At 39.2% G+C, this 26102-nt stretch overlaps 2 protein-coding genes across 5 annotated transcripts; both read right to left on the bottom strand.

Moving 5' to 3' along the window:
- Positions 1–24: 24 nt before the first annotated feature.
- On the bottom strand, positions 25–15918 carry pfkfb4b (6-phosphofructo-2-kinase/fructose-2,6-biphosphatase 4b). 3 transcript variants are annotated; one of them, XM_020646816.3, is made up of 14 exons: positions 15760–15918; positions 7025–7141; positions 6341–6437; positions 5824–5890; positions 5661–5735; positions 5511–5567; positions 4949–5070; positions 4657–4864; positions 4371–4517; positions 4174–4278; positions 3950–4079; positions 3694–3756; positions 3460–3524; positions 25–1202 (listed from the first exon to the last, which is right to left on the bottom strand). In XM_020646816.3, the coding sequence occupies exons 1-14, from the start codon at positions 15800–15802 to the stop codon at positions 1143–1145; spliced, it is 1356 nt and encodes a 451-aa protein (XP_020502472.1). In that variant the 5' UTR covers positions 15803–15918; the 3' UTR covers positions 25–1142. The 3 variants fall into 3 exon arrangements, with proteins under 3 accessions (XP_020502472.1, XP_020502469.1, XP_020502471.1); XM_020646813.3 differs by lacking the exon at positions 15760–15918 and adding an exon at positions 8205–8432; XM_020646815.3 differs by lacking the exons at positions 25–1202; positions 15760–15918 and adding exons at positions 1683–2924; positions 8205–8432.
- A 5391-nt stretch (positions 15919–21309) lies between these two features.
- LOC109993740 (MAP kinase-activated protein kinase 2) lies at positions 21310–25825 on the bottom strand. 2 transcript variants are annotated; one of them, XM_020646803.3, is made up of 10 exons: positions 25219–25825; positions 23609–23748; positions 23115–23179; positions 22948–23027; positions 22730–22856; positions 22445–22520; positions 22173–22297; positions 21972–22057; positions 21805–21885; positions 21310–21713 (listed from the first exon to the last, which is right to left on the bottom strand). In XM_020646803.3, exons 1-10 carry the CDS (start codon positions 25480–25482, stop codon positions 21498–21500), a joined length of 1260 nt encoding a protein of 419 aa, XP_020502459.2. In that variant the 5' UTR covers positions 25483–25825; the 3' UTR covers positions 21310–21497. The 2 variants fall into 2 exon arrangements, with proteins under 2 accessions (XP_020502459.2, XP_020502457.2); XM_020646801.3 differs by having other exon boundaries at positions 21805–21888.
- Positions 25826–26102: the final 277 nt, after the last annotated feature.

Raw genomic sequence — 26102 nt, forward strand, 5'->3', positions numbered from 1 at the left:
TTTTTACAAAGCAAAAACAGCATCTCAGTTGTAACCCCAAACATCAAGTGTTTATTTTGAACTTGACAGCTGGACACAAACAAGGCCTTTGGAATCTTACTTTTAGTACAGAAATGTACAATAAAAAATGCAGAATTATCAAAGAAGAAAGGTTTCACAAAAAAAAGGGTCACAGCATGTAGTAAATGTTGGTTTTGCACACACAACTCACGTCAGACAAACATGCAGGTACAGTTTTCACAATACTGTTAAACTCTCAAACGGGCATTTGAAAGATGAAATTCATGAGTTTAATGCTGCTGCTTATTAAGTAACCACCATGCGACTGAAGATAGTCACAGCGTCACGAACATCTAAAAAAAAAAAAACGAAGCCCAACCCCAACAGTAATTGTTTCGGTTCTGACATAACGATTGTGTAAAAAAGAGCCTTATCTCAAGATTTTTGGTCCCAGAACATTCACTACATCTTAGAGAAAAGAGTGCTTGCTGCTGTTACAGCCTGTTTCCACCCTTTGCTGTCTCAGAAATTGTCCTCGGGAATGTTTAAGAACAATGTTGATCTTCATTCACTCAGAGAAGATAAACTTATCACATTTAAAGCAGGGGGCTAATATCCAACCTTCATTAGTGTCTTGCATTCATTACATTAAATGATTGAGGACTTTGATCAAGAGCGTTTTAACAAAAAGATTTACAGTTGCCTCACAGTTTTCATGGGGATTATGAATTATTATTTTTTTAATAAAATAACATCTTTATAAGCACATAAAAGTCGACACAGTATGCAATGTATTTTACAGTAGGTATTAACTATGATCATGGACAAAATATGCCAAATGTTGAGGGAGAATCATTCATCATACAATAATATTAGACGCATGTAAAGATATTGGCATGTTCTTTTAGCTTTCCTCAGTGGGCCTCCATGTACAAGAAGCAGTGCAGTAGAGATCACAACAGAACACATTTATAAAAAAAAATATAAAACATTTAGTGAAAGTGCTTTACAGTAAGTCTGGGGGGAAAAAACTCAATTCTCTGTACAAGTGAATTGAACAGCACCATTTTCCCATAATGCTGTTTGTGGGTCCAAACAGAAATTCCGATGAAGCCTCGGCTTGAACAAGAAAGTGCAGGAAATCAGAAGTGAAGTGGGACTGTTCCCAAAGCGTCTTCTGTGGTGCGCTGCACGTTCACATTCTGCAACAAGGACGAGAGGACAGAGTCATTATCCAACAAAACTTCTCTGACCTTAACATACCGAACAATCCACTCAGAGAAGTGTGTCCCATAAAAAATGTTCATCCTTTCACTTGATAAAGTATTTAGCACTGTGGGCAGTTTTTGTTCTTTTCAGTTTTTCCCTGAAACACATTTAAGGCAGATTTTGAATCATATTAAAACATGCTCTTAAATCTGTTTTACCAAAGACACATTTTAATTGTTGACTTCAAACAATGAAGACTTAAGTGTTTAGTGTAACTATTCATTTATTACTTTATACTTTACTGAGAAATCCCTCAGGGTCCTACACACTACCCCCCTCTGCCTGTCTACTTATACTTTGTAAACACTTAATAGAGAAGCTATGACAGATTAAACAATCATTGATGTTTCAGGAGGAAGGCAATGATGTTTATATAAATTATATAACATTAAGTTATCAGACAAACACAAAAATGAACAAAATGTCCCATGTGATTTATTCAATTAAGAATGTGTATTCAAAACCAGCAGTAAACAACATTGGAGATGATTCAATAATGAACAGGTCATATCGAGGATTTAAGTGAAGCTCAGGTGAAATTTCAGTTTCACATTTCCTTATTTTAAAGTTGAAGACAAATAGTGGCCGACAGAGAAGAGGCCTTCACATTTGAATGGAAAACAAAGGTTGGCATAGAGACAAAGACAGAGAGACATTAGCTTTAAACAAAAATATAACTGGTATGAAAAGTATATAAATAAAAAACAGCAAAAATGTTTAATGACATTAAATGTATCTTTCAACTGTCACCTGTAAACACAAGTTTAATAAAAGCAAGGTTATATTAAACACGTTTATGGGTTCATGTTCAGACAAAACAGTTATGTTAACACTTATAATCAAGAAATGTTTAATTCTACATGGTCATTAAAGACATTAAAGAAACATTATTAGCTTTCAGTGTGATTGTTCTAATGGAACTGAGTACCAGTTAAGTAATGCCTACAAAGTAATTCAAACTGGGAACAATAAGACGCTCCCCTGCACTCCAACTTCAGAAAACACAAAAAACTGAGAAAATCTTCACTAATCTGTCACCCTATGCAGATCAGTTAGACAAAAATAAACAACAAATTAAGAGAACACAACCCCTCATAGACATACTGGGAGTCACAATGAAAACAACTTGTGTCTGAGGTATTTAAAGATAAGATGAGTATGACAACTTTTGTTTAAAATCTGATTGAATGATAAAAAAGTTTTTAATCTGGCATCAGCTTTTTACTGAAAAACAGTTTACGGATTACATTCAAAATCATGAATTCAGTGTATTAAAAAGCAGAAACTTAACACATTTGACCCTCATTTTCTTGTGACTTGCAGTATTTCTGTATTTGGTTCCATTTTCTTATTTTGCGTTGTTTTTTTTTCCACTCTCCACGTGCTTCCACTTTTCTCTGTGTGCGTTTTCTCAGTGTGCTTTGTATTCTGGCTCACTCTATTGGAAAAAAACATGATGTAGGAAAATAAACAGCACGATGCCACCAATTTCTGCTCCCCTGAGGGGGGAAAAAAAGGCCAGAGACAAAAAGTCAGAATGGAGGTAGGAGTGTAACTGCTAAGGGATGTCACAGTTGTCGGGTTGCTCTCAGGGATCACAGGTGGATGAAGACTGAACACGGCTTCCTCCGCTGTGTGTCAAAGATTTACATTCTCTGTGCAGTAAGAAGAGAGGGAGGGATCAGTACCAACTAGTACTCCTAAATAAGCTTGAAGAAAACAATGCGCCTCTCCAGGAATCAAATAGAGAGAAAAACATTTTTTTTTAAAGTTAAAGCATTTCCTGAATTAATTCCTCCTGCTCACAGAGGAGTGGAACAGAAAATGAGATGGATCACCCCTGATGTCGATTCAAGTTGTCAATAGGCATCTTCAGACCGTAGGAACTTTTTCATAGTTCCAGGAACTGTTGGAACCCATCCCTTTATTTATTCAAAAATGTAAACTGTTTTAGACCCTGTTTAGATGAACCTGTTTAGCTCCTGCTTCAGAGTAGGTACTCAAAGCTTTTAATATTATAATTTTAATTGTAATAGTAATTAATTTATTATTGCCATATTTTGTATATGCTATAATAATTATAAACGTTTGTCAGCTAACACCATGACGGTGCAAATGCAGACAGAAGAAAAGTCCCCATGGTGTGTAGTTCTCAAAGAACTCTCTTGTGTGTTTTCTTGGGATACCTACCTCTGGTCTGTCTCTGTGAGTGTTCACAGAGTCCACCCCTAAATACACAGACTCCACTTTACATCCTGAAAAAGAGCAAAAATCAGATTTAAACACAGAACTTTCAACAAGACTGTTTTCAAACATAAGACAGGATTATCTTTTATATCTGTTTAAGACCACGACTAACTACAAATCTATTCAAATTCATTTTCTTTTTTTAAATTGTGGAAAAAGATTGCAAAAGTTACGCACCATAAGCCATGGGGGTCAACTTCAACACAGTGTGCAAAGGGCACTTCAGATAAGGCAACTCATCTGTGGGCACAGAGACATTTTATTATTAAGGTTATTAAACCTCATAAGGTTTCAGTGTAACGGTGTATTCATTGTATTTATTTTAGGTTGGAATCACGCTCAGTAGTTTTTCATATAATATAGCCAGAGCAAGATTTGATAAAAGTCTTGACATGAATCTTTATTAAGTAATCGTAATGTAGGTCCTTCACACCTGCAGTCTTGTCCAGGAAATATGCAAGAAGACAGCGCATGACGGCTTGGTGACAAACGACCAGGACATTCTCCTGCCTCTCCAGCTCCATGATCACCGGCTCCAGTCGCTGCACCAGGTCTTCATAAGACTGACACAGAATCACATCAACAAAATTACCAATCCTTGCACCTCTGAGGGAATTTAAGAGACAGTTTAGAGACTTGCAAGAATCAGACTCTCACCTCTCCTTTAGGATAGCGGTACCGGTACTTGTCCTGGTCTCTCAGTGCAAACTCCAGAGGGAAATTCTCCTGGATCTCCTCATACATCATTTCCTCACATACACCCTTTGTAAAGACAGAAGAAGAAGGTTTTACATCCGAGTGCACACACATCCGTTTAAAGGCAATCATTAGGAGGAATACAGGAATCAACATACAGCATTGATTTCATTCAGAGACTTCCACTGTTCATACGGGACTCCGAGGCTCTCAGCTGTCTGGATCGTTCTCTTCATCTGGCTCGTCCACACTTTGAGATCTTTGATGTTCTGGTCTTGGAGGAATTCCCCCAAACTTTTGGCAAACTAGATGGAAAGAGACCATTTAGGAAAACACTTCAAATACATCCTTAAATTTGTCTTTCAAATTATTTGAAATACATCCGTCTAGGTTATTTTGATAGCATTAGAACTCCTGACTGGCTCACAGCACACAGTAACGAACCTCTCTTCCTCTTGCAGAAAGGCCAGAGTCTCCTCCAATCCGTCCTTTGATGTTGAGGTCACTCTCCCCATGGCGACATAGGTAGATTGAGCGCGGTGTGATGTGAATGTTCATCAGGTAGTAGACGATTCGACTCTGGATGTGGTCCATAACACGGTTCACCAGGTAACGTCTACCCACATCCATAATCTTTATGTAGGACAGATCTCTGCAGCAACAGAGTCAAGTTAACCGTCTGTGATTTGAAGAGGTTGTTGATTTAGATCGGAGTAAATTCTTTGTGTGTCCTCACCTGTCAAGAACCTCGTCAAGAGGCTGGTAAGACGACTCGTAACACTTGATCCTCTTCATAAAGTCTTCAATGGCCTCCTCTGTGTCGCAGTGGATGTAGTCTGGGCTGCCCAGCTTCACTTGCTACAAAGAGAGGAAACGCAGAGAAAGGATGTGAGCAGAGAGAAGAGGAAGTATGCTGTCTGAAACACTTCTGGCTTTTTATACATTGAGCATGTTTGTGTACATCGAAAAAGAGGCTGAAAATATTCTTGGCCTGTGCCAAAGGGCCTACATTCACAAGCTTGATCCAAAGGCAACTGGACTTGTTTGAAGAGCTAGAAGACGTTTCACCTCTCCTCCAAAAGGAGATAAAACATCAAATTTACCATGACCTGGATGACTTAGAACCTACTCAAAAGGCCTAAATATTGCCAAATGTTGAAGTACATCACTTAAAGATGTTGACGGAAATATCTGTGTGAAACCACACTTATGAAACAGCCATCTTCTTTATAGTTACAGACCTTTTTATTTTATTTCAAAAATATCAGTGATGTAATAGAGAAATGGACTTAACTTACCACTATATTTTGTGCAATGACATCTGGGTCCTCACACACAGATTCTACAAAAAACACCTGGATTCAAAAGAAAATTAATTAATTAATTTTGAGATGATGTAGTTGCAGAGAATGGTTAAATCTGACTAAACTGTTCTTTGGCTCACGTACCTTAAACCCACTCTGCTCAGCAAACTTAACGATGGTCCCTCTCCTCTCTCTGGTTGTGTTTGTGGCATCAAAGACCTAAAACAGGAGTAAAAACATGTTTCTTATGCAGCCCTGATGTGTAATCTTTGGGCTGTAATTTTGATCATTTGTCATAGAGACTCACCGCCACCTGTCCTCCTTCTATACTCAGGTACTGTCGCACATCATTAAGAGCTGACGTGGCGCACTGACTGTGAGAGGACAGCAGGAAAACAGTCAAGTGTACTGATGAGCTTTTTAACAATATGTTTTTTTACTCACATACTAACTTACAGTGACTGCTTATTTTTTTAAATTAGAAAAACACAATATATAAACTATTTATATATATACAATTTTATTTTCTGTTATTGCTTTCTTTGAATGGGACCTGAGCACCTGATTTGTCTCCCTTCCATGTACTAAAAGATTTTGAAATGAGAAATAAACTCTCTATTATTCTTGAATCCCTAAAAATAATGTTCAATCAGGTTTTAATTTGAAGTTTAGATGGGTGCAGATCCTTAAAACACTATCTGTTTATCAGGATGGTCAAATCCTGGGCAATAGACAAGCAGAAGACTTCAGAAGAAGCAGAAGAAAATCTCATTCTTTTCACTACCCGGACTGAAAGTAGCAGACTGCATTGTCAGTACACTTACTGCCTGATTTTTAAGCCTTCCTCATTATCTGGACGGAAGAATTCAAAGGACTTGTAGATCTTCAGACACTCCCTGCGGTACTGGCCAACATTGAACTCTGTTACAGACAAAATATGTAGTTAGGCTTTTGGGATCCTGATCTACTCAAAGTCATCCATGGAGAAACAAACTCCTCATATTATTACAATAAATAAATGGCTGTTTTGTTTGAAATGATGATTGAAAAAATGTAATCCAGCAAGCAGAGAGAATAGACGCTGTACCCGTGTGTATGATTGTGTAATTCAGTGAAAAACTAAAAGCATTACATGTGGAGAGAGTAAGATTTTACAGAAGTTTGTTTGATGAAACCTGGAAACACACAAAGGACTGATGTGGTGTATCTCTCTATGCTACAGCAGTTTGCTGTTTTGAAATGTTTTCCTTATATCAATATTATAACACACTTTGTGCTTTTTAAGAGAAGCTGCTCTTTTTTAAAAACAGTTATTGTTGTGTGTTTTATGTAGGATATGAAGTGTTCATTATTTATTCTTGTGGTTTGATGGTATTTCTTCAAAGCTCTGAAAATATAATAAAATGTGTATTCCAAAAATATATATAAAGATTCAAGTATAACTGCTCCCACCTGAAAAGTGATTTGCAAACATAAGTATGTGTGTGTGGTGAGGCTGAAGCGTCTACCTTTGGTTGGCACACCTATCCAGTTTAAGTATCGCGTCAGCTTCTTTGAGATGTAAGTCTTTCCTCGGGCTGGAAGTCCAACAGTCACAATGATGGTTGGACAATTTGTCATACATACTGAGAGAGGGAGAGAGAGAGAGAGAGAGAGAGAGAGAGAGAGGGACATGGAGGGAGGGAGAGAGCGAGAGGGAGAGGGAGAGAGAGGAAGAGAGAGAGAGAAGGAGAGAGAGAGGGACATGGAGGGAGGGAAAGAGAGAGGAAGAGAGAGAGAGAGGGACATGGAGGGAGGGAGAGAGAGAGAGAGAGGCACACTTTTAATGTGGTTGAAAGATTTCAGTTCATTTGATATGGAAATCAAAACAAAAATCTAATATATAAACAACAACCAAAAGTGTGCAAAAGCTGAATATTTTTTCAAAAAGTATTTTTTCTTATTCTTATCAAAATACTAAGCTTCTTTATGGCTTATGTAAATCAAACACAAGAGCAATTTCAGAATCTGCAAAAACAAAGTATACCTTAATATCCTTTTTTAAAAATAATTGTTTACTAAGTGCCACAAGCCTGGTAATAGAACATTTTAAATTAACAATGTTGTAGTCACAAATCAGATACCTGACATCGATTTGGAATTGAAGACGTATTTTTGCTGTAAATATAATTTGTATACTCCAGGTAAATGTCTGGTGTCGGATGCAGGGCTGATCCAGCTGCACCCTGCTTTAAAAAGGGATGCAGCTCTGAAGAGAGCTTGACTAAGCAAAAACCAGCAGAGGGAGAAAAGCCAGTTGCTCAGTGTCACATCCAGACTGAAGGGTTAACGTTCACAGCATCAGACGTGCTGGTCCACCTGGGTGCAGTCTAGTCATGCTTGTCTCATTAGTTAATCTCATAAAATTAACTCCCCTTCATGATTCAAATGTAGCTATATGCGCCTGAAACAAGGAGCTGGCAGACAAGGCAGATAGGTGGACATGACGCAACACTGTCAAACATCAAAGGTAAAGGATGCTGCTCATTACTTTAAGAGTGCGCAATATCTAAAACAACAGCTTCAATTATTGGACAAGATGGGTCTATGAGAACGAGCCTGAAATAATATGTGAAAAATAAATAAAATACATAGAATATTAGCAAATGTCCAGCATCAGCTCCCACATGCCGGTTAGCTGCATCTCACCCCTTCTATGAGCTATGTGTCCGTTTCTGCACGGCATCCAGATCTTCCTGAGCGGGTTCTGCGTGAGCTCCCGCGGGGAAGTCTCCAACATGAACTCATCGTTGTCTAACATCCTGGGGTTTCGATCACTCATGTTACCCTCCTAGTCTGAAAGTGCAGCGGTGGGCTTCAGCCCTTGGAAGTCTTGATTCTGCAGGGAGGATGGATCCCTCATAATCAGCTGAGAAACAGCAGTTTCGTATTACCGTAACGACCAGAGGAGACGCGCACCGGACATTGTGATATCAAAACAAGGAGTCTGGTACAGGATGTGACTTTGCTTACCCAGCACTTTAACCGTGACACTTCACCTCACTTTCCCCAGGTCAGTCCTGGCATGAGGAAACTGGAGAACAAGTCTCTCACTTGAACGAGTTAAAAATGAACCAGGGCTTAGATGTAACAAGGAGGTGATATATGATAAGTGCTTCATAGATAAATAAATCTATGCCAGTGGTTATTGCGTCTTTGGAGTTGGTTATTGGAGATCAATGGAAAACGCCATGCTTGGCAAAATAACCCAAATTCAAGGCTTAATCCAACATTAAAACAGATCACAATCTTTAAATAAAGGGAGGGAGACTAACTTTTTTTGAACATTACATAAACAAATGCACTATTTATTATTCACAGAAAGATATGGATGTAAACACTACCCACATGACCTGCTTCATTATTATCATTACTAACATTGTATTATTATTATTATTATTATTATTATTATTATTTAGCATCTATATATATATTTATACATATATACTTTACATTCTATATATTTTTATTATATTATTATACTAGTCTATATTATATAACATTTCATTATATTACACTATATTGTTCATATTGCACTATATTATATTATATTATACTACATTATATTATATAACTGCACTCTGCATTACTGTGGTACAACACTGCCTCTCTTCTCTGCTGTTTTACATTACTTGCTGCTATTTATCATACCAAGTCACTTTAATCATCACTTGTCACTTTATCTTGTCATTCTCTGCAAATACTGTCTCAATTCTCAATTCCCCCCAGTTAACTTCATCATTCATTTTGTACTGTTTTTATTTTTATTTTTATTTTTATTTATCTTATCTATTCTGTTTAATGTGGATTTTGAGCTTTCTTGTCTGTGCTGCTGTAACGCCCGAATTTCCCCTCTGGGGATCAATAAAGTATTATCCTATCTTATCCTAAGAAATGGGCAGCAGGTACTTTTATTTTTATGTATGCCAACTTTGTGTTGTAAAAGCATCAAAACAATTCCTAGAATCCCTCTCGCATATATTTCTAGGACACCGGCCAGTTAAGAACCGCTTTCTTAGACAACACCTTGGTTACCGTAAATGTGCGACAAAGGAGCAAGAGAATCGAGGGAAAACAGATGTTAGAAGAATAACAAGCTGTCAGCCATTCACATGCAGTGCACATGGGCAGTGAATGCAGCTCTGAGCTGAGCCAATCGTAGAGGAGATGAGAGGAACAGCAGCCAATGGGAGAGGCGGGTCTCTGAACCGGAGGGCGTGCTAACTGCTGATAACTCAGATAAACGTATGCATGAAAACCTGTGTAGCCTCGTGGTGCACGACATGGGCCCCACGAGAGCATCACACAGTCAGTGTGTAAAAAGTCAGAACCAACTTCAGTTACATACACCGACACTGCAGAGTACCCTGTGATAATGTCAACATGTTGTTACTCAATGTTGTCACTTAAGACTTAACTGAAAAACAAAACGTTTTTATTCTTACTATTTTAAAGAAAGTCAGCTCAAAATCGTTTGAAAACATCGTTCTGCAAAAACACTATTCAGGGTCCCAATAATTGATTATTTCCATCATTTGTGAATCAACTTCTTAAGTGATTGATCCATAAGTGTATGACTACATAAATGTAATGATAAGGTGACCCTCAAACTATCTAAACAAATTGCACACTTATTTCGACCTTTGAAGGCTAATCAACTTATCATGGCAGCGTTTTCAAGTAAAAGAAAAAAAAAAGTTTGAATTTTTTCAAAGAGTTGGTATTTTTAATGCTCTTCTCTGTTAACAAAACACGCTCTTTCCTGAACCCTGAAAACTTTTTATATTTAAAAATGCAGAGTATCATCTTATCTTTCCATTAGGAAGCACGTTAAATGTACGAGTGATAAATGGCGTATTATTAAAACGGTTGACTAATTTAGATTTTTGGGTCAGTTGTGGCACAAATACCTAAGTTGGAATTCATGTTTTTCTCTTTGCAGCAATGTAAAGAAATAACATGTTTGCTTCACCTTTGTAAAAGCTAAACAGCAGATAGAAACTAGTCAGAAAATGCTAACATCTTCAGTATCCAGTGCAGCAGCTTTGCACACAAACATTCTTCAGCAACCAATGAATGAATGAATGAATGAATGAATGAATGCATTTCTGTCACATTTACAGTTGATTTTTATGAATCAGGGAGCCTGCACTGTTTAGTTTGTATTTCTAAGAGCTTGTGGTGTGTGCAAGTGTACACGTTATGACACTAGGGGTCGCTGTGTACTTACTTGATATGGTAAGAAGTTTGAAATTCACTTGGAGTAAAAATGTGTATCCTTGTGACAGGTGTGTTAACATTGAGCATCTACTGTGACAGTGTGCACATCCTGAGGTCAGCATGTCAACAGAGTGAATCACATCAGCAGAACACCACACTTCACAGTTTCAAAGCATAATCGCCCCCCCCCCCCTAACAATAGGTTTCCCCTAACAATATGTCAACAGCTTCAACTGTTTTCAAAACAGTAAAGATACAATGAGAACAAAACACCCACCATTATTAATAACATATTTTTAACTTAGACTGCTTCAATACAGTATCCATACAATTATTTGGATGAGATATAACTCCTGTAAAACATTAATACATTTCATAAAAAATATATAATTCTATAAAGCACATACACTTTTTAACAACTTGAAAGTATTGAGCTTAAGATTTAATTTACTCTAATTCTTTTAATTCAAATGTTTCCCCTTTTATATCATAGAAATTACTTTCTTAGGCAGCATTTTTAACTTGGCCCTCATCATGAACATAAGCCAGTTCATAGCCCTATTTGTACTCGCCTTCATTCCCATGTTAAAAAATGTATGAATAACTTATTTTGCAAGTTAAGTCTGATGAAGCTTCAAACCTCAGTTTCAACCAAGTGACAACTTCAGAGTTGAAAAATGAAGCCAATGCAGAAGTGTAAAAACCTGCAGTTCCTCTAATGTCCACTTGAGGCTGAGGTCACAAATGCGCCCCTTATTAAAATGTTAATTTTTACAGCAGAATAAACATGTTTACAGCTTGGTACAAAAAATAGATTTTGGCCTGAATATTTCATGTCTTTATCGACACACACTGAAGGAGGGGTGATTTTGTTTTAATTATCCTCATTTTGATTTTATGAAGCTATTCATAATAAGGGTCGTGGCTGAGCTGACTGACAGACTGGCTTGTTATAGCTGTTTGTCAGGAGACTCCAGCTCCAGCTCTTTGCCTGATAGGTTGCCGAAAGTTAGTTTAAGACAACATTTTCAATATGTGGATTTCCTACAATGGGCTTCAAAAGTCTGCTTCAGTAACCAAAGGGTGACGTTACTGATACTAAGGCCATGTTTAGTCTATGGTTTCAACCTACTTTCACACCCTGCTTGTTAGTTTCAGCTGGTGACCCCTTCCTATGTGTTGTTTTCAATTTTAAACTACAGCTTCCTAAGTGTACTTTATGGAACATTTCTAATTCACTGAGTTCTTCCTCCATGTCCTCCTCAGTTAGCTGGTTGTTCTCTTTTCATATAAATATAAAATATCACTCTCCCTCGATTCTTCAGGGGATTTTCTTTACATTAGCCTAAATGTTGTTGTTTTTTGACAGGTTTTCATGGCTGGAACCTGTGGTATTAACAAAAAAAAGAATTCAAGTAATTTTTTGGGCCATTTTGACTTTATTAGATAGGACAGCATAAGAGAGACAGGAAATAGTTTGAAACCCACCGGCCTCTGTAATTAGGACTACAGCCTACAGTAAATAGGGCGCATGTCATAAACACTAGACTAGGCACATCCAGCGCTCCTTCAAAAAGATTTCACTATTCAAGTTTATCAGAGAGTGACAGCAGTGAAGCTACTGAAGGCACACGTGGACAAACGAGCTCAGAGGCCTTTATGAAACGTTGATGCTGTAGCAGTCATTAACAAGTTGATCTCACAAGAGTCACTTACAAAACACTGGTATCACAGGAAAGTGGTATGAAGCTATGAATTATTTATAACGGTTTTATATTTTTAAGGCTAACTGGCTCGGGCCAGTGGAACGTGTAATCAGCTGGCCCAGATATTTTTAATCAGGAGTCTGGGCCAGAAGGCCAGTTATTATGTTGTGTCCTGAAGGCCAGTGACGTTCATCCACAATCAACTGAGAGCCTCAGGCAAATTTCCACCTTTGGTGGACAATACAGATTTATTATATTCTATATTCTTACTTGTACCTGGAAAAACCTAACAAAACAATACAAATTTAAACAATTAATTACCACTCCTCACAGCCTCATGAGAAAACACCAAAGGCCTGCTCTGCTTTGTTTGTACTGGGCTACTGTAGAAACATGGTGGTGTATCATGGTGGACTCCTTGGACAAGCCCCAATGCCTCTGTTGAAAGAGTTCCTTCTAAGGTAAAGAAAATATGGCTCATACTCTTAGATGATTATACATACACTAATAAAAACATATAAACTATTTATGTTACATATTTAATCCCCTCCTCCCAAACCAGCACCATCTTACACTGTACCCTTACATGTAGAGGTGGGAAAAAAGTCAATTTATGGAAAAATCGAGATTCTTCTCTTCTAAGATTTTAAAATCGATTCATAACTTCCAAAAATCGATTTTCAAAATAAATATTTTTTTTAAAAGCTCTAAATATTATTATTATTATTTGTTTTTTGGGAGGGCTTATCAGTCACTCCCTGCTGAGTGCTAAGGCTAGCTCTTTAATGGCAAATAGAGCAACAAGAAATTCAGCCAGTATAACAGATGACTGGAGTAGATCCTGAAGTATGTACTAATTCATAGACTTTGAATCCATGGATCAATGAATCCAGAATCATTTTGAATCGAAAAATCAATTCTGAATCGAATCGTGACCCCAAGAATCAAAATCAAATCAAATCATGAGACACCCAAAGAGCAACTTAAATAATTACTTTTTTTTACGTTTTTAAGAAATGTAATGTTGACCATCCAAATTAAAAAAGTAAATATCATTTTCAGCACTATTTTGTATCCCATGTAATCCTGACTCTGTCTATTGCTCCCTGTAGTGTTATATGTGACAGGATGACAGGAGAGAGCCTAAAGAAGCAAGATTAGACATACATGTAGCGAAATTCTCAAACATAAACATTTCAAAAATAACAGTCCTTAAATGCCCATGTATGTAAAACATCTGCCAGAAGAGTAAACTATGCAGGCGTACACTTGTACTGCATAGTCACCACACACACATAAGCTACAGCTCTGCCTGAAGCCTATAATGAGATTCTGAATGTGCTGGTGAACTTTCCCCCAGATAGAGAGCAGACACGGGGAGGGAGGGAGCTGCAGCGAGCGAGTGAGGCGGAGTGAGTCAGTGAACAAGGATGAGAAGGAGTGATTTATTTAGAGGTCGGCTAAAGAGAGAGATAACAACAAAAAAAAGGATTATGGAGTAACATACAAAAGTGGAAAAAAAAGGGGCAAAAGGAGGCAGCAATCTGCAGCTGGTAACGTGAGAGGCAGTCTCTCAGGCATGCAGATAAATATCCTGCAGGGTTTAAAGCTACTGTTGAAGGGAGCATGTAAGGATATAATCTGTGCTGAGTCTGTTGCACACACTAAAGCAGATCTCTCTCTGTCTGCAGTTATAAACACATATGCGCTACATGTGCACTCTTGAGACAAAAGATAGAGGCAGTGCTCTTACAACCAGTGTCTTCTTAACATTAAATGTGTATCAGTTGTGAAATGCTAATATCCATGCCAACTGTTAACACACCAAATCACAAAGTATCTGTTTTATATTTCAATACAATAAATAACTAGCTTACACTAACAGGCAAGTATGTCACTTCATAGCATGTTTTTCCTGTTTTTCTGCTTGGCTCCACCTCTTTGTGTTGGCAGACAGTCAGCCAGCAGTGCACATCTCCTACTCAGCAGCAGCATAGCCTGAGCTCTGTTCATCCCCTGTACATCTGCCACACCAGCTCAGCTGCAGACATTTAAACAGCTGTGACAAAGGGAACAGAGTAGAATCCCTCTATCTGGATTCAAAGTCTGACAGAGGCCTTGCTAGACTTTGTCCTTCATGCTCGGTGTATGTCAACAAAACAGCATGTTAACCAGACTTGCTATGCTACATTGCAAGACGAATTACACAACAGCCTGTTCTTTTAACAAATGAGTCATTGAATTATATAGGTGAAAGTATTAAAAACCTTGTTCAAGATGCCATTCATATAAACATTATTCTTTCATAAAAGGAGAAGTGTTCGAAGTGGAACCCTAAACCCAGGTCAAATACAAGAGGTTGATATCAAAGCATGCCAAAGTAAACATTTATAGGTTCAACGAGAGCAACACTCAGGCTTATTTTGGAACCAAATGAACACAATACCCAAATAGACGTTGAACTCTGTCCTCCATCTGTCTCATCGCCAGCTACACATGTTGTGATCAAATGAAGCAACATTTACAGCAAGTGTCTGAAGTGATATGACTTAAAAAAAAAAACAAGATGAATCATTGAGACACAACAAATCAAGCATATAACTTAAGACAATCAAAAGCATATTTAATTCTTTGAAAACAAGAATGTTGTGTTCTTTTAATGTAAATCATGAACCACATAAGGGAGCTCCTCGACATGTTTTAAAGAGGAAAGTTGGCACCTAATTATAAAGTAAGTATTACTCTCTCCTTTCCAACATACATGCAAGGGCAGATCGAAACTTGTATTACAATTGTACAGAATTAAAAAAATAATAATAATGTAGAAATTCCACAAAAAAACCTGTCGATTTTGGTGCATCTTGTAAACATGGTGTTATGTCATTTTAGAAGCCCTCAGTGTTTACATCCCACCAGCCTACCAGCTAGCTAGCTAACCAGCAGCTGAAGCCAGGCTGAGCAGCAGATAGTAAGGGCTTATATTTACTACCAAGGCATCCTTAGCATTCGCAAAGTTACCAACTATTTCCCGGTTTATTAAACCATTCACACCAAGTCTTTCCCGTGTTTCCAGGCTGTGTGCCGCCGTCTGTTCCACCTCTGTATGTAAAAGCCCCTGTCAGACCCTGGAAGCGTGCCTACGTGACACAGACTTGTTTACTTCATCTGCTCGCTAGCACAGCTGCTCTGTAGCACTCACTGCTGCACACACTGTCACCAGAGTAAAGAGACAATATACACAGAACAAAGTCAGATTTGAGCAGGAGTGTGCACTCTACCTGCCCTTTCCCGCGTGTGTCTCGGGCGGCATGAGCCCCTCATGGTCGCGATATGAAGCCTCGTCTTCCCCCAGCTCTGTAGACAGGAGGACCTTCAGTGGCACAGCAATGAATGAAGCGAGCGAACAGTAGAGCGCGCGCTCATTGTCGCGTCTACCCACACGTGCACACAAGCAAACCCACTTGTTATTTGTTTAGCACTGAGCTCCATCTTTAACCAATCATTTAAAAGTTTGAGCCGTTTTGAAATAGGCTACTATTCGCTATATTAGCAAATGGAATTGCATACAAATATCCCATTACCTTTTTCTTCTCTGCAGTTAGTTTTTAGTTATGCAATGTTGTTACAGATTTTGCATAACTCAAAGATACAATAATTACATTTTGAAATAATACATAATGTTTTTGCAGGAATCTGAGCTTCATCTAAAAAGAAGCATTCATTTTATTGCTTAATAATTTGGTGTTTTCCTTTGATGTCTTTGAGCTTCTTTCACCAGTTGTTGCATATTTTCACAGGAATGCAGTTAATCACAACATCCTACACTCTTGTGCCCTGTGTGTCATACAGCCGGTGCCCCTGCCTCTGGTAAAACCTGAGGTATTCACTACCTGGTATAATAACCACTAACATTTCCATATAGAAATAATAATAATAATAATAATAATAATAATAATAAAAGATTGTCCCTTTCTTTCAGCCTGTAGCTGGTGTACCTTTCAAAAATATCTCAAACCAAAATAAATCCAAAATTGTAGTTTTGTCACCTTTTGACTTAAGGAAAATGGTTTAAAATAATATATACAGTAGGCCTATACATGTATATATTTATTTTTAGGTTAAGATAGAGTGATAAAGGCAGTCTGCAAAGTAGCCAGGTTAGCGAGTATAAATTTGGCTACTTCATCAGCTTAATGAGATGAGATGAGATGAGATTCAACTTCATTGTCATTACACACACACATTAATATTATATTGCCTTAATAAATGTGACTAATGTCATTGTAACTAATACTTTACAACTAATACTTTACAATCATTGTTCAGCAATCATATACGTATGTCTGAGTTGAGTCAGATAGATTTCCATGGGCAATGGCAGTGGTTTATAATTTAATATATATGTGTCATTTGATCCCACATAAGTTGCATAGGTATTTTGCTATGTGTTGATTAACCTTAGCAACAGCATGTCAAAATTAATTTTGAAGTCCAATATATTGAGACCCTTGTGGGGATCGTGTGTAAGAATGCAATAATAATTCAAGCCCTGTACGCAGTGTCTGTTATGATCTTAAAGGGTTTTAAGTGGACCCAAAAGCAAGACCAGAAAACAGGGTGGTGGGTAAAGGGGTATTTATTGAAGTGAGGCTGGTGAAGGATGGTGAGGCTTGAATGAGAGGCTGGGTGGTGAGGCACTGGGGAAAAAAGAAGACAAGGGATAATTAGTGACAGGTATCCAAAGCACAAAAAAGTCTACTGATTCTGAAAAGCCGCTCTACCACGGTGTAGGTGGAAATAATCTGGCAGTTTGGGAAAGTTGAACCATGCAGGGTCTAAATGCTGCAGCTGGTGATTACAGATAACAAACAGGTGAATGATTGCAGAGAGCTCCAGCAGCCACACCCAGCCTCTGAAAGAAAAAACACAAGCACCAACCAAGGAAAAATACACAGAAATGTCCAATCACCACAGTTTATGAGCCTGGTTTTGCCCTAGATTTCTGCCTCTGAAAAGGAAGTTTCTTCTTGCCACTGTAACTTTGATAAATGTTGCTTTATGATGCATTAACGTTGGGTCTTTGTAATATAGCAATGAGTAAGATCTTTTTACCTGCTCTTTTGTTATATTACCTAACACAGAGTAAGGTCTTTTACCTACTTTTTGTAAAGTGTCTAGAGATAACATTTGAATTGGTGCAATACAAATAAAAACTGATTGACTGATTGATTGACTGATGGACAGCTCTTGCTCCCAGAGTAGCTTTGCACACTGTTCAAGGCAGGACAAGAAAGGACTAAGGAAAATGAATGGGTGGTTTTGACCAGCTATTACTTAAGGAAAAGCACAGTCCCCATTATAATGGGTATCTTTATTGTTATCAGAGGAAACTGTAAATTAAAGAAAACACTTTAAGCTGTCACATGAGAACTATACTAAAAAACCAAAATGACAAGCTCATGACCATATGTGAGGGTCTGAACTTAAATTAAAAGTTAAATCAAACATTTTGCCTTTTGACTCAGCTTCTTCTCCACCACGATGGTCCTCCACAACAACCTCAATACTGCTGATGGTGCCCTAATCCTTCTGTACAATTCACACTCCATTTTACCCTCACTCATGAACAAGACCCATGAGATAATTGAATGCCTTTGCTTAAGGCAGGGACTCACTCCCCAACCAAAGAGTAATTCATTAAAGAACCATGGCCTCTCATCTACACCTGGCGGGTTGCCATTGAGGATCTTTTTTTTACCTCTGTGACTTCTGCAAAGGAAAAAGGTGAGGCTTCCCCTGGGTCATAAGACTCTGCCTCCTCATCAGAGAACTTGTTGGTTAGTTTCAGGAGTTCCTCAAAGTGTTCCTTTCACAGCTCAACAATATCCCAAGTCCAGGTCATAAGTTCTCCGCTCCTGCTGAGAACAGCCTGAGAAAATCCATGCTTTCCCCTCCTGAGTCATCTGACTGTTTGCCAGAACATCTTTGGGGCCAACCGGAAGTCCTTCTTCATAGCCTCCCTGAACACCTCTCACTCAGGTTTATGCATCCGCAATCACAGAAGCCAGAGCCCTCCGAGCCACCCGATACCTACCATGAGCCCCCCATGAATCTGCACCTTATTGTGCTGGAGGGGTTTGAGTGTAACAGTGAACCTGGGAGCTGAATTGTCAGGGGCATTAATATCTGGTAGAATCTAGGCATGGGGGTCAGGTGCATTGTACACCGAACAGCAGGCAAAGGCAATGGTCTTGGCGTGCTGATCCACAGTGGTGTAGTGTTGTGTTGTGTTAGCCAATATGAGTAAATGGATCTGTTATCATTTCCACTGTTCTGCTTATCTTAGTTTAGTACAGTTGCAGGAAGTTGGAGGAAATGGGCTTATTTTTCTTTCTTTTTTAAACAAACTCCAGTTGTTGTTCTGTCATCCTAGGTCTGTTTAGCCATTATACCCAAGACATTACTTCTGTATCTACATTAACAGTAGAACAAATCATCACAGTTTGCAGTTTACATCTTACAATCCACTCAGACATATCATCAGTGATGTGTCCCGGGTCATGGGGTGTTTTGGATCTCAAAACTGTGTAGCATTCCTAACAGGCTCACCTCTCCTCAGCCACACCCATCTTGAGGTCCTTCCTGATGTATTTGTGCTGTGTTTGATGGCCTGCCTCTTTTGGACACCCGTGATGCCAAGGACATGCTCTGGCTTCCTCGCAGTGGCCTCCTCCAGTCTTCTCTAGGAACTGTGAGATCCAGCATCAGAAACATCAACCGTCTTGATGTTTCTGACAGCAGAACTGTATCTGGTCTGAGCGTGGTGACTGTATTGGGTTGAGGGAACCAGAGCTGTTCCCCCATCAACCAACAGCTGCCAGTCTTGGGCCGTTGTGAGGAGTCCTGTTGTGGCCTGCGGCCTTCTCCCAGGGCTTTTGGACAGCAGCTGAGGATATGCTCTAGAATCCCAGTCCCAGAACACAAAAATCAAGCAGGGGTCTAAACAGGGGTCCCAGCAGAAAGGGTTCAATGAAGTGGGGAGAAAATCATACACTGACTGCACAAGGAATATAACACAATGAGGTTCAGCCTGCCACAGGTCTGACCAAGATACAGTCCAGTGCCTAGTTCCAACAAATCCGTGCTTGCTGCAGGCGTATCCCCACTGCCCTGTAGCATGATGTGCTCCAAACATGCCCTCACCTCCTGCTGGACCAAGTGAGGTCAGGCTCTAGCACTGTTGCTGGATTTGTTGTAGCTGGTTGTGGGGTTGCTGCCTAACCCAGCCAGCCTGTCTAGATGTCCCCCGGCCCACAAGCATCCTGTTTCAACACTGGGACTTGGCTTACTCCGCAGCAACTTCCTCCCCATCCTCAATTAAATCCCAGCACTAAATACCTTGGGGTCCTTGGACTACCTGTACTGCAGCACCTATCTTGAACAGTGAGTGATTAGGAGTGTGAGCTTGCTCTTGCTGTATGTACAAAGTGATGCACACAGGATCCATTGGAGAATAGCATGCTGATAGTTCCAGGTCTTAAAATTGACAGGACTTGTTGACAGCAGCCAGATGGTTCACCAGCTCTTGCACTGCTCTCTTGATGGATTCCGTGCCCTTCAGAGAACCGTTCAACACCTTGCCCAGGCTCTTCATTAGCTTCTCTGAGGTTGTTGGGATCTTAGTGCCTCCCAGGGAAAAGGTCAACCACCTTCCCTTTCCCCCACTGAGGACCTGGACTTTGCTGGTTAGAAATGTATCTGAGCCCATGAGCTTATCCAAGCCTTTCACCTGACATCTGCAACCTGGGCCTGCTATTGTGGTCACCATTAAGTCGTCCAAAGAAATACATTAAGACAAAATGATGAGCCTCTGATCAGCTCCCCCTATGTTTAAATAAAGCATGAACATATGAAATTGATGCCCTAATACTTTTATCAAAAACGGATTGAAAAAAATCGAATGGTATGTCTCCTTTCTATACTTTATTTCCTATATTTTACATAATTACTTTAGCCATCTGAAAGATGTATATTGCTCTAAACAGTTTGAAAGGAAAGTCAGCAAGACTTTCAAGACCAAATAACTGAAACTAACTCACATTTATGCCTCAGAGTAATCTTGAGACATTGGTTTAGTTTCAGAGTGTTATCTGTCACAGAGGCTGTTCCTTGGGGGCACACTGATCTATCTTCGGAGGTGCATGATACAAGGAAATGATTCATGTTTTGATCATTTGTCATGGCTTCATGTGATAATACTACATTAGTATAAGCCTACATGTGAGAAACCCAAACAAAATAATCACAATAGAAACGCTGCAGGTTCAGGGTGAGTGTTTTCAAGTATTTTTTTTGTTTTGTGTGTTTTGTTTTAACCTTTTCACAAAAAATGTTTAATAGTATAAATGTAAGGAATTGATCATAGAACATAAATCTTACACCAACACACTCTAAAGTCAGAAGGCTGGCTATAAGACAGCTGAAAACATTTTTACACAACTGTAAAGAGACTGTTTGTTAAACAGACAACATTTGACATAGTTCTTGTCCCCCAGTTAATGGTTAACATTGATTTCTTTGCAGAGGCTGCCTCAGAAAGGAAATGGAAAGTGTGCTGAAATGTTTTATCGTGTTGGAAGATGGTTTATTATGCGTTGAATATTACCTTACAAATATTTTTCATGACTTCCACATACTGTCTTTCTTTGTTCACAACAGGAGGATTAATACTCCCACTGCCACAAAATCTATGCCTCAAACTTACTAATGAAGTCTATGTCATTATCTGTGTCAAAGAAATGGTTGAAATACAAAAGTGACACAACACATTTGTCAAACAGACAAAAATGAAATGTTTATTTCAATGCTATGGTGGAAACAATCAAAATAAATGATGTCTTTTGAAAGACTTTAGTGCTATGATACAAGTAAGACAAAAAGTGAGTAAAATACAATGAGTGATATGAAAACAGAAAATAAGGCCCACTCTGGTTATCATACATTTACACTACTTGTGTCAAATGCTCATTTTCCCATGCTCTACAGGAAATGCAACCTCTCTGTCACTATTAGACACCAGTTGTCCGTCTCCTCCTGTCTCTCCTTCTTCCCCTCCCGACGCGGGCCTCTTTCTCCTCTTGTTGAGAAGAGGATTGTTGGACATGTCCAGGTCTTTGATCTTCACCTGGTCGTAGTCAACTCGCATGGTGGCCAGGGCACTAGTCATTTCCTCCTGTCGGGGAGACATTAAATGGAGTAAATCTGGTGCTTTACTGCCATCTGCTGGTCGAGTTTAGGAAACAAGACAGTCGGCGTGGGTTCACCTTTACGTCATCCCACAGCTCCTTGTCTTCGGTCAAAACTCGAGAGGTGTGCAGGGGCGTCGGAGGGACTATCATAGACTGCTGCTGTGTAAACAACACACAAATCTTAGGAATAAATGTAGGAAAGATACATAGTATGGCAACTGAAAGACAATGTGATGACTAACACTGATCCAGGGATGGTTCACAAACTGTCCAATGGTCATCCTCTCATTGGGGTCGGTCTTCAGCAGCTGATAGATGAGCTGTTTCGCTACAGAGGTGAGAACATAAAACTTGATTGTACTGATTGTAATACAATGTACGCAGTTGTTACCGTTTTTTAAATCTCTTCCTTTGATTTATAAACCATACGTTTGATATCTGACCTTCCTCAGAGACATCAGCCCACTCAGGGTTTGGGAACTTGTACTGGCCCAGCCTGATCCTCTGCTTCATGCCTGGAGAGATGGCCTGACCTGTGTTTGAGTAGAACGGAGGAAACCCACACAGACTGAAGAAAAAAGAGAAGACAGGAAAGCGATAAGGTTATTATTCTATCTTTATTTACCAAATCACAGGGTTTACCATTATATAACGCTTCAGAAATTAGCTATAAATGGATTAAGTTCCATCAGTTTCAGATGTGCATGACACTCACAGAATGTACATGATTACGCCCAGAGACCACATGTCACATGACTTGTCATATTTCTCTGGCCCAAGCACCTCTGGAGCTGAACAGACAAAGGCACAGAAAAAACAACACAGGACTGTGGAGAAGGACAGACACTGTTCCACAAAAGCAGTCCATTATGTAGACAGACAAGATGAAATCAAATAACATCAACAATTCAAAGCCTACGGCTATAATAGCACATTTAAAACAATGACACAATAATGATTTTACGAAAAGTATTTCAGACATACAGCAGCCAATACTCACCGACATAATATGGAGTGTAACAGGGAGTCTGCAGGGAGTTGTATTGAGTTGTCTCCTTAGCAAAGCCAAAGTCGGTCAGTTTTAGTGTAGCGTTACTTTCTTTGGTGGTGTAAAGCAGGTTTTCAGGCTAAAGTGTTCATGACAATGAAGAAAACACTTAAAGATTCAAACGTTTAAGATTCTCTCACATTATTCCTGAAGAACAACAGCAGCAGTACCTTTACATCCCTGTGAGCGATGTCCATGTGGTGCAGGTACTCTATGGCTGTGCCAATGTCATGCATGATCTCTGACGCCTCTGATAAACACACATTATATCAACATATCAAATACAGGTGAAGAAACTCATTATTAGAATCTGTTTGAGGTTAATTTCTTAACCAACCTCTCTCGGTGAAGGCCTCATCCCCCCTGGCCTGGATGTGACTGAACAGCTCCCCTCCCTCCATACTGAGATGAAATTAGATGAAAGATCATAAAGGGGAAAGAGAGAGCAATCCTGGCAAACAGACTCAGCTTTGTAATCCAATTGTGGTGGGACAACAAAGGAATTCATTTGTTTACTGCTGAATTGAGTCCAGTGTTGGACACTCACGCAACATTACATTCAAGGGAAAATCTAGCCAGGAATTTGAGACGTTTAAAAAGATAATGTTTGTGTTCATGATATGGAAATTCCAAATGAGCTTTATTTCAATACAGCAGTAAAATTACCTTTAATTGTTGCTAAAAATATATTTATTTCAATGCATCTGAATCACTTCTGCAAGCTGCAAAATACAGGCGTGAATACTTCCTGTATCCAGTTGCCTTTTGGATTAAACTTTAAATTACCTTGACCTGGATGACTGAGAACCCGACAAATAAAGACATGCTCACCACTCCATAATAATGAGGAGACATTTCTTCCCCTGGTGCATATTCTCATACAGACTGAGGATTCGAACGATGTGGGGACCTCCAGAAACTCGTAAGTGCAGCTCTACCTCCCGTCTGGCTTTAGGGGTATCGTACAGGATCTGCTCCACAAACACATATCAATCAAATGTCCCATATTGGTAAAAGAGTATTGTTTTGTTGAAATTAAATCATTTGAAATCCTTTTCAAGAAATCACTTAACACACATGGAAAAGCCCTGTTTGCATGCAGACCTGTTAGGCATCACAAAAACAAATGTAGTTCCTGTTTAAAGTTGTAATTTCTAGCTTAACTCTCTCCCCTCTCTTCCTTCCCTCCCCTCTGCCCCCACGAACACTGGACGTTGAAACCCCCTCCCGTTTTCCACCAAGAACTCTGGACTAATAACTCTGAAGCTAACTATTCAAAAGTACACTCAGTTTACTGCACATTGCACACATTGCACAAGTTTACCTTTTCTTTAAATTTTATTTTATTTATTTACCATTTTGTACCTTTTGCACAATTTAGAATTTATTACTGTAAATATTATTTATCTTATTTTTACCTCATTTTATTTGATCTATTTTACCTTATCTTATTTTACCTTATTTTGGTTGTATTGCACCGCGGGACGGAGACAAACGCAATTTCGATTCCACTGTATGTCTGGCATATTTTGGAATTGACAATAAAGTTGACTTTGACTTTGACTAGAGTGAATAGTTCATTACAAGTGAACGAATTAAGAAAGCATTTAGCCCTTTAGCCATATGCTGTCAAAGGCACAGTATGTAGCTGTGGTGTTACAGATAGGGGAGGGGGGTGATATCCTTTATTTCTGGACATGTAGACCCCAGACAATTTTAGATCTCAATTTTTTTTTTTGTCCAAATTTTCTTGAAGCCACTATGAACCACTATTAACACAAAACACAAGTTAGAGCTAAGGCTATTATACTTTTTCACTTTTGGCTTATGACCAACTGAATCCCAAAGAAAACATGTGGAAACCCCCATGTGGCTGCTCTTCCTGTTTGTATTTTCTTATGGCTTCAGTACAACCCTACAGACAGCTGCTTGATGAATTAACGGCTTTTCCATATTTCCCAGACTTTTAAATGTAAACTTCTAGTAAGCTCTTTACTTAATTGGGAATCTGTGAGTGATACCAGTTTGTTAGTAGACAAAGATGATTATGTAGAGCATCAGAGCAGATCATTGTTCCACACAACAATCTCGTTAAGTGTGTCAAAGCATCCCATAGCACATCACTGTCTCACACTCATCTACTATCTGGGCAGCTCAATAATAAACTTTAGCTTAAGATTATTCCTTCAGGCGTCATGAATTATTTCTACTTCATCCGCATTAGATAAAACACTATAAAAAAAATAAATGTTCACATAATGAAGCTTCAGCTGATTCAGATTTCCAGTTTGATACAACATTATGAGTTCATAAAGAAGAAATTAATAATTGATGGATGCTCTCTTTCTCTTCAGTGACTCCAGAAATGGACACGTTACAGATCACAGTTGGGTGAAGCAGACAGGCCCACATATTGACACAAACAAAAAAAACACACACACCTTGAGGGCACACTTCTCTCCTGTTTTCTTGCAGTAACACTCCAGCACTTTGCCATTGATTCCCAAGCCGAGAACCTGCGCGGTGATTTTATAATCATCTGTCACTGCATTTCTCTTGAACTCGAGGTAAGGGTAAGGAGGGGGCTGGAGCCCGGTGAGGCCACTGACCAGGCTGCTATCCGGGCTGGTGGAGCCACTGTGGCGTGCTGTCCCGTGCTGCGCAGTAATTGGATTTACCGGCTCTTCCCCCCGGTTGTGATGCATTTCATCCGAAACGGTGATCAGCCTCTGCCATAGAAAATATTCAGAATCTTCCTTGCCCGCAAGACTTTTGTACTTCCTCTAAACGCACTTTGAACACTGTAAGAGCAAAACAAAATCTGCATTCTATCCAAAAAGGGCGGAGGTCTGAAAACGCACCGTTATGTTGGCACAGGGGACCTCAGACGACTCCACCTGTTTTCTGAATGTGCGTGAAGAGATGGGTAAACAAACCAAATGACTACGAGGACAGAACAATGCTAAAAAGTATGCTGGTATCCCTGGTCGGTCTTCATCACGTTCATCTGCCTCCTCATGCAGGGAACACCAACCTCTCAGATTCCCTGACGTCAGCAGAGAGGCTCAATTCCAAATTCTTAAAGGAACAAATACTTTTTATTACCTCGGTTTCCCGTGATATCTGTTTGTTTTCTCCAGATCTCTTATCTCCATAACTTGCAAAGCAAACAACAAAAATAGATAGCTTATAGGCTTAGTTTGCATCCTGTGGTGGTCTGGCCTTTCACAGTGACCAGTCTTTTGTTTTGTTACTAGATCTAGAAGCCTTGTTACCCCACCATAATGGGATAAATGAATCCTTTATAAATGGGAAATAAACAGAT

The sequence above is a fragment of the Labrus bergylta genome, chromosome 5, assembly GCF_963930695.1.
Source record: "Labrus bergylta chromosome 5, fLabBer1.1, whole genome shotgun sequence".
Classification (NCBI taxonomy): domain Eukaryota; kingdom Metazoa; phylum Chordata; class Actinopteri; order Labriformes; family Labridae; genus Labrus; species Labrus bergylta.

Excerpts from the sequence above, each read along its gene's own strand:
- pfkfb4b (XM_020646813.3), bottom strand. The coding sequence starts at position 8,337 with ATGAGTGATCGAAACCCCAGGATGTTAGACAACGATGAGTTCATGTTG. Across the intron at positions 7,142-8,204 it reads ACACATAGCTCATAGAAGGG|TATGTATGACAAATTGTCCA; the intron begins GTGAGATGCAGC and ends TCCCTCTCTCAG. Across the intron at positions 4,279-4,370 it reads CTCTGAATGAAATCAATGCT|GGTGTATGTGAGGAAATGAT; the intron begins GTATGTTGATTC and ends GTCTTTACAAAG.
- LOC109993740 (XM_020646801.3), bottom strand. The coding sequence starts at position 25,482 with ATGCATCACAACCGGGGGGAAGAGCCGGTAAATCCAATTACTGCGCAG. Across the intron at positions 23,180-23,608 it reads CTCCTCATTATTATGGAGTG|TATGGAGGGAGGGGAGCTGT; the intron begins GTGAGCATGTCT and ends ATTTCATCTCAG. Across the intron at positions 23,028-23,114 it reads TGAGGCCTTCACCGAGAGAG|AGGCGTCAGAGATCATGCAT; the intron begins GTTGGTTAAGAA and ends TGTGTTTATCAG.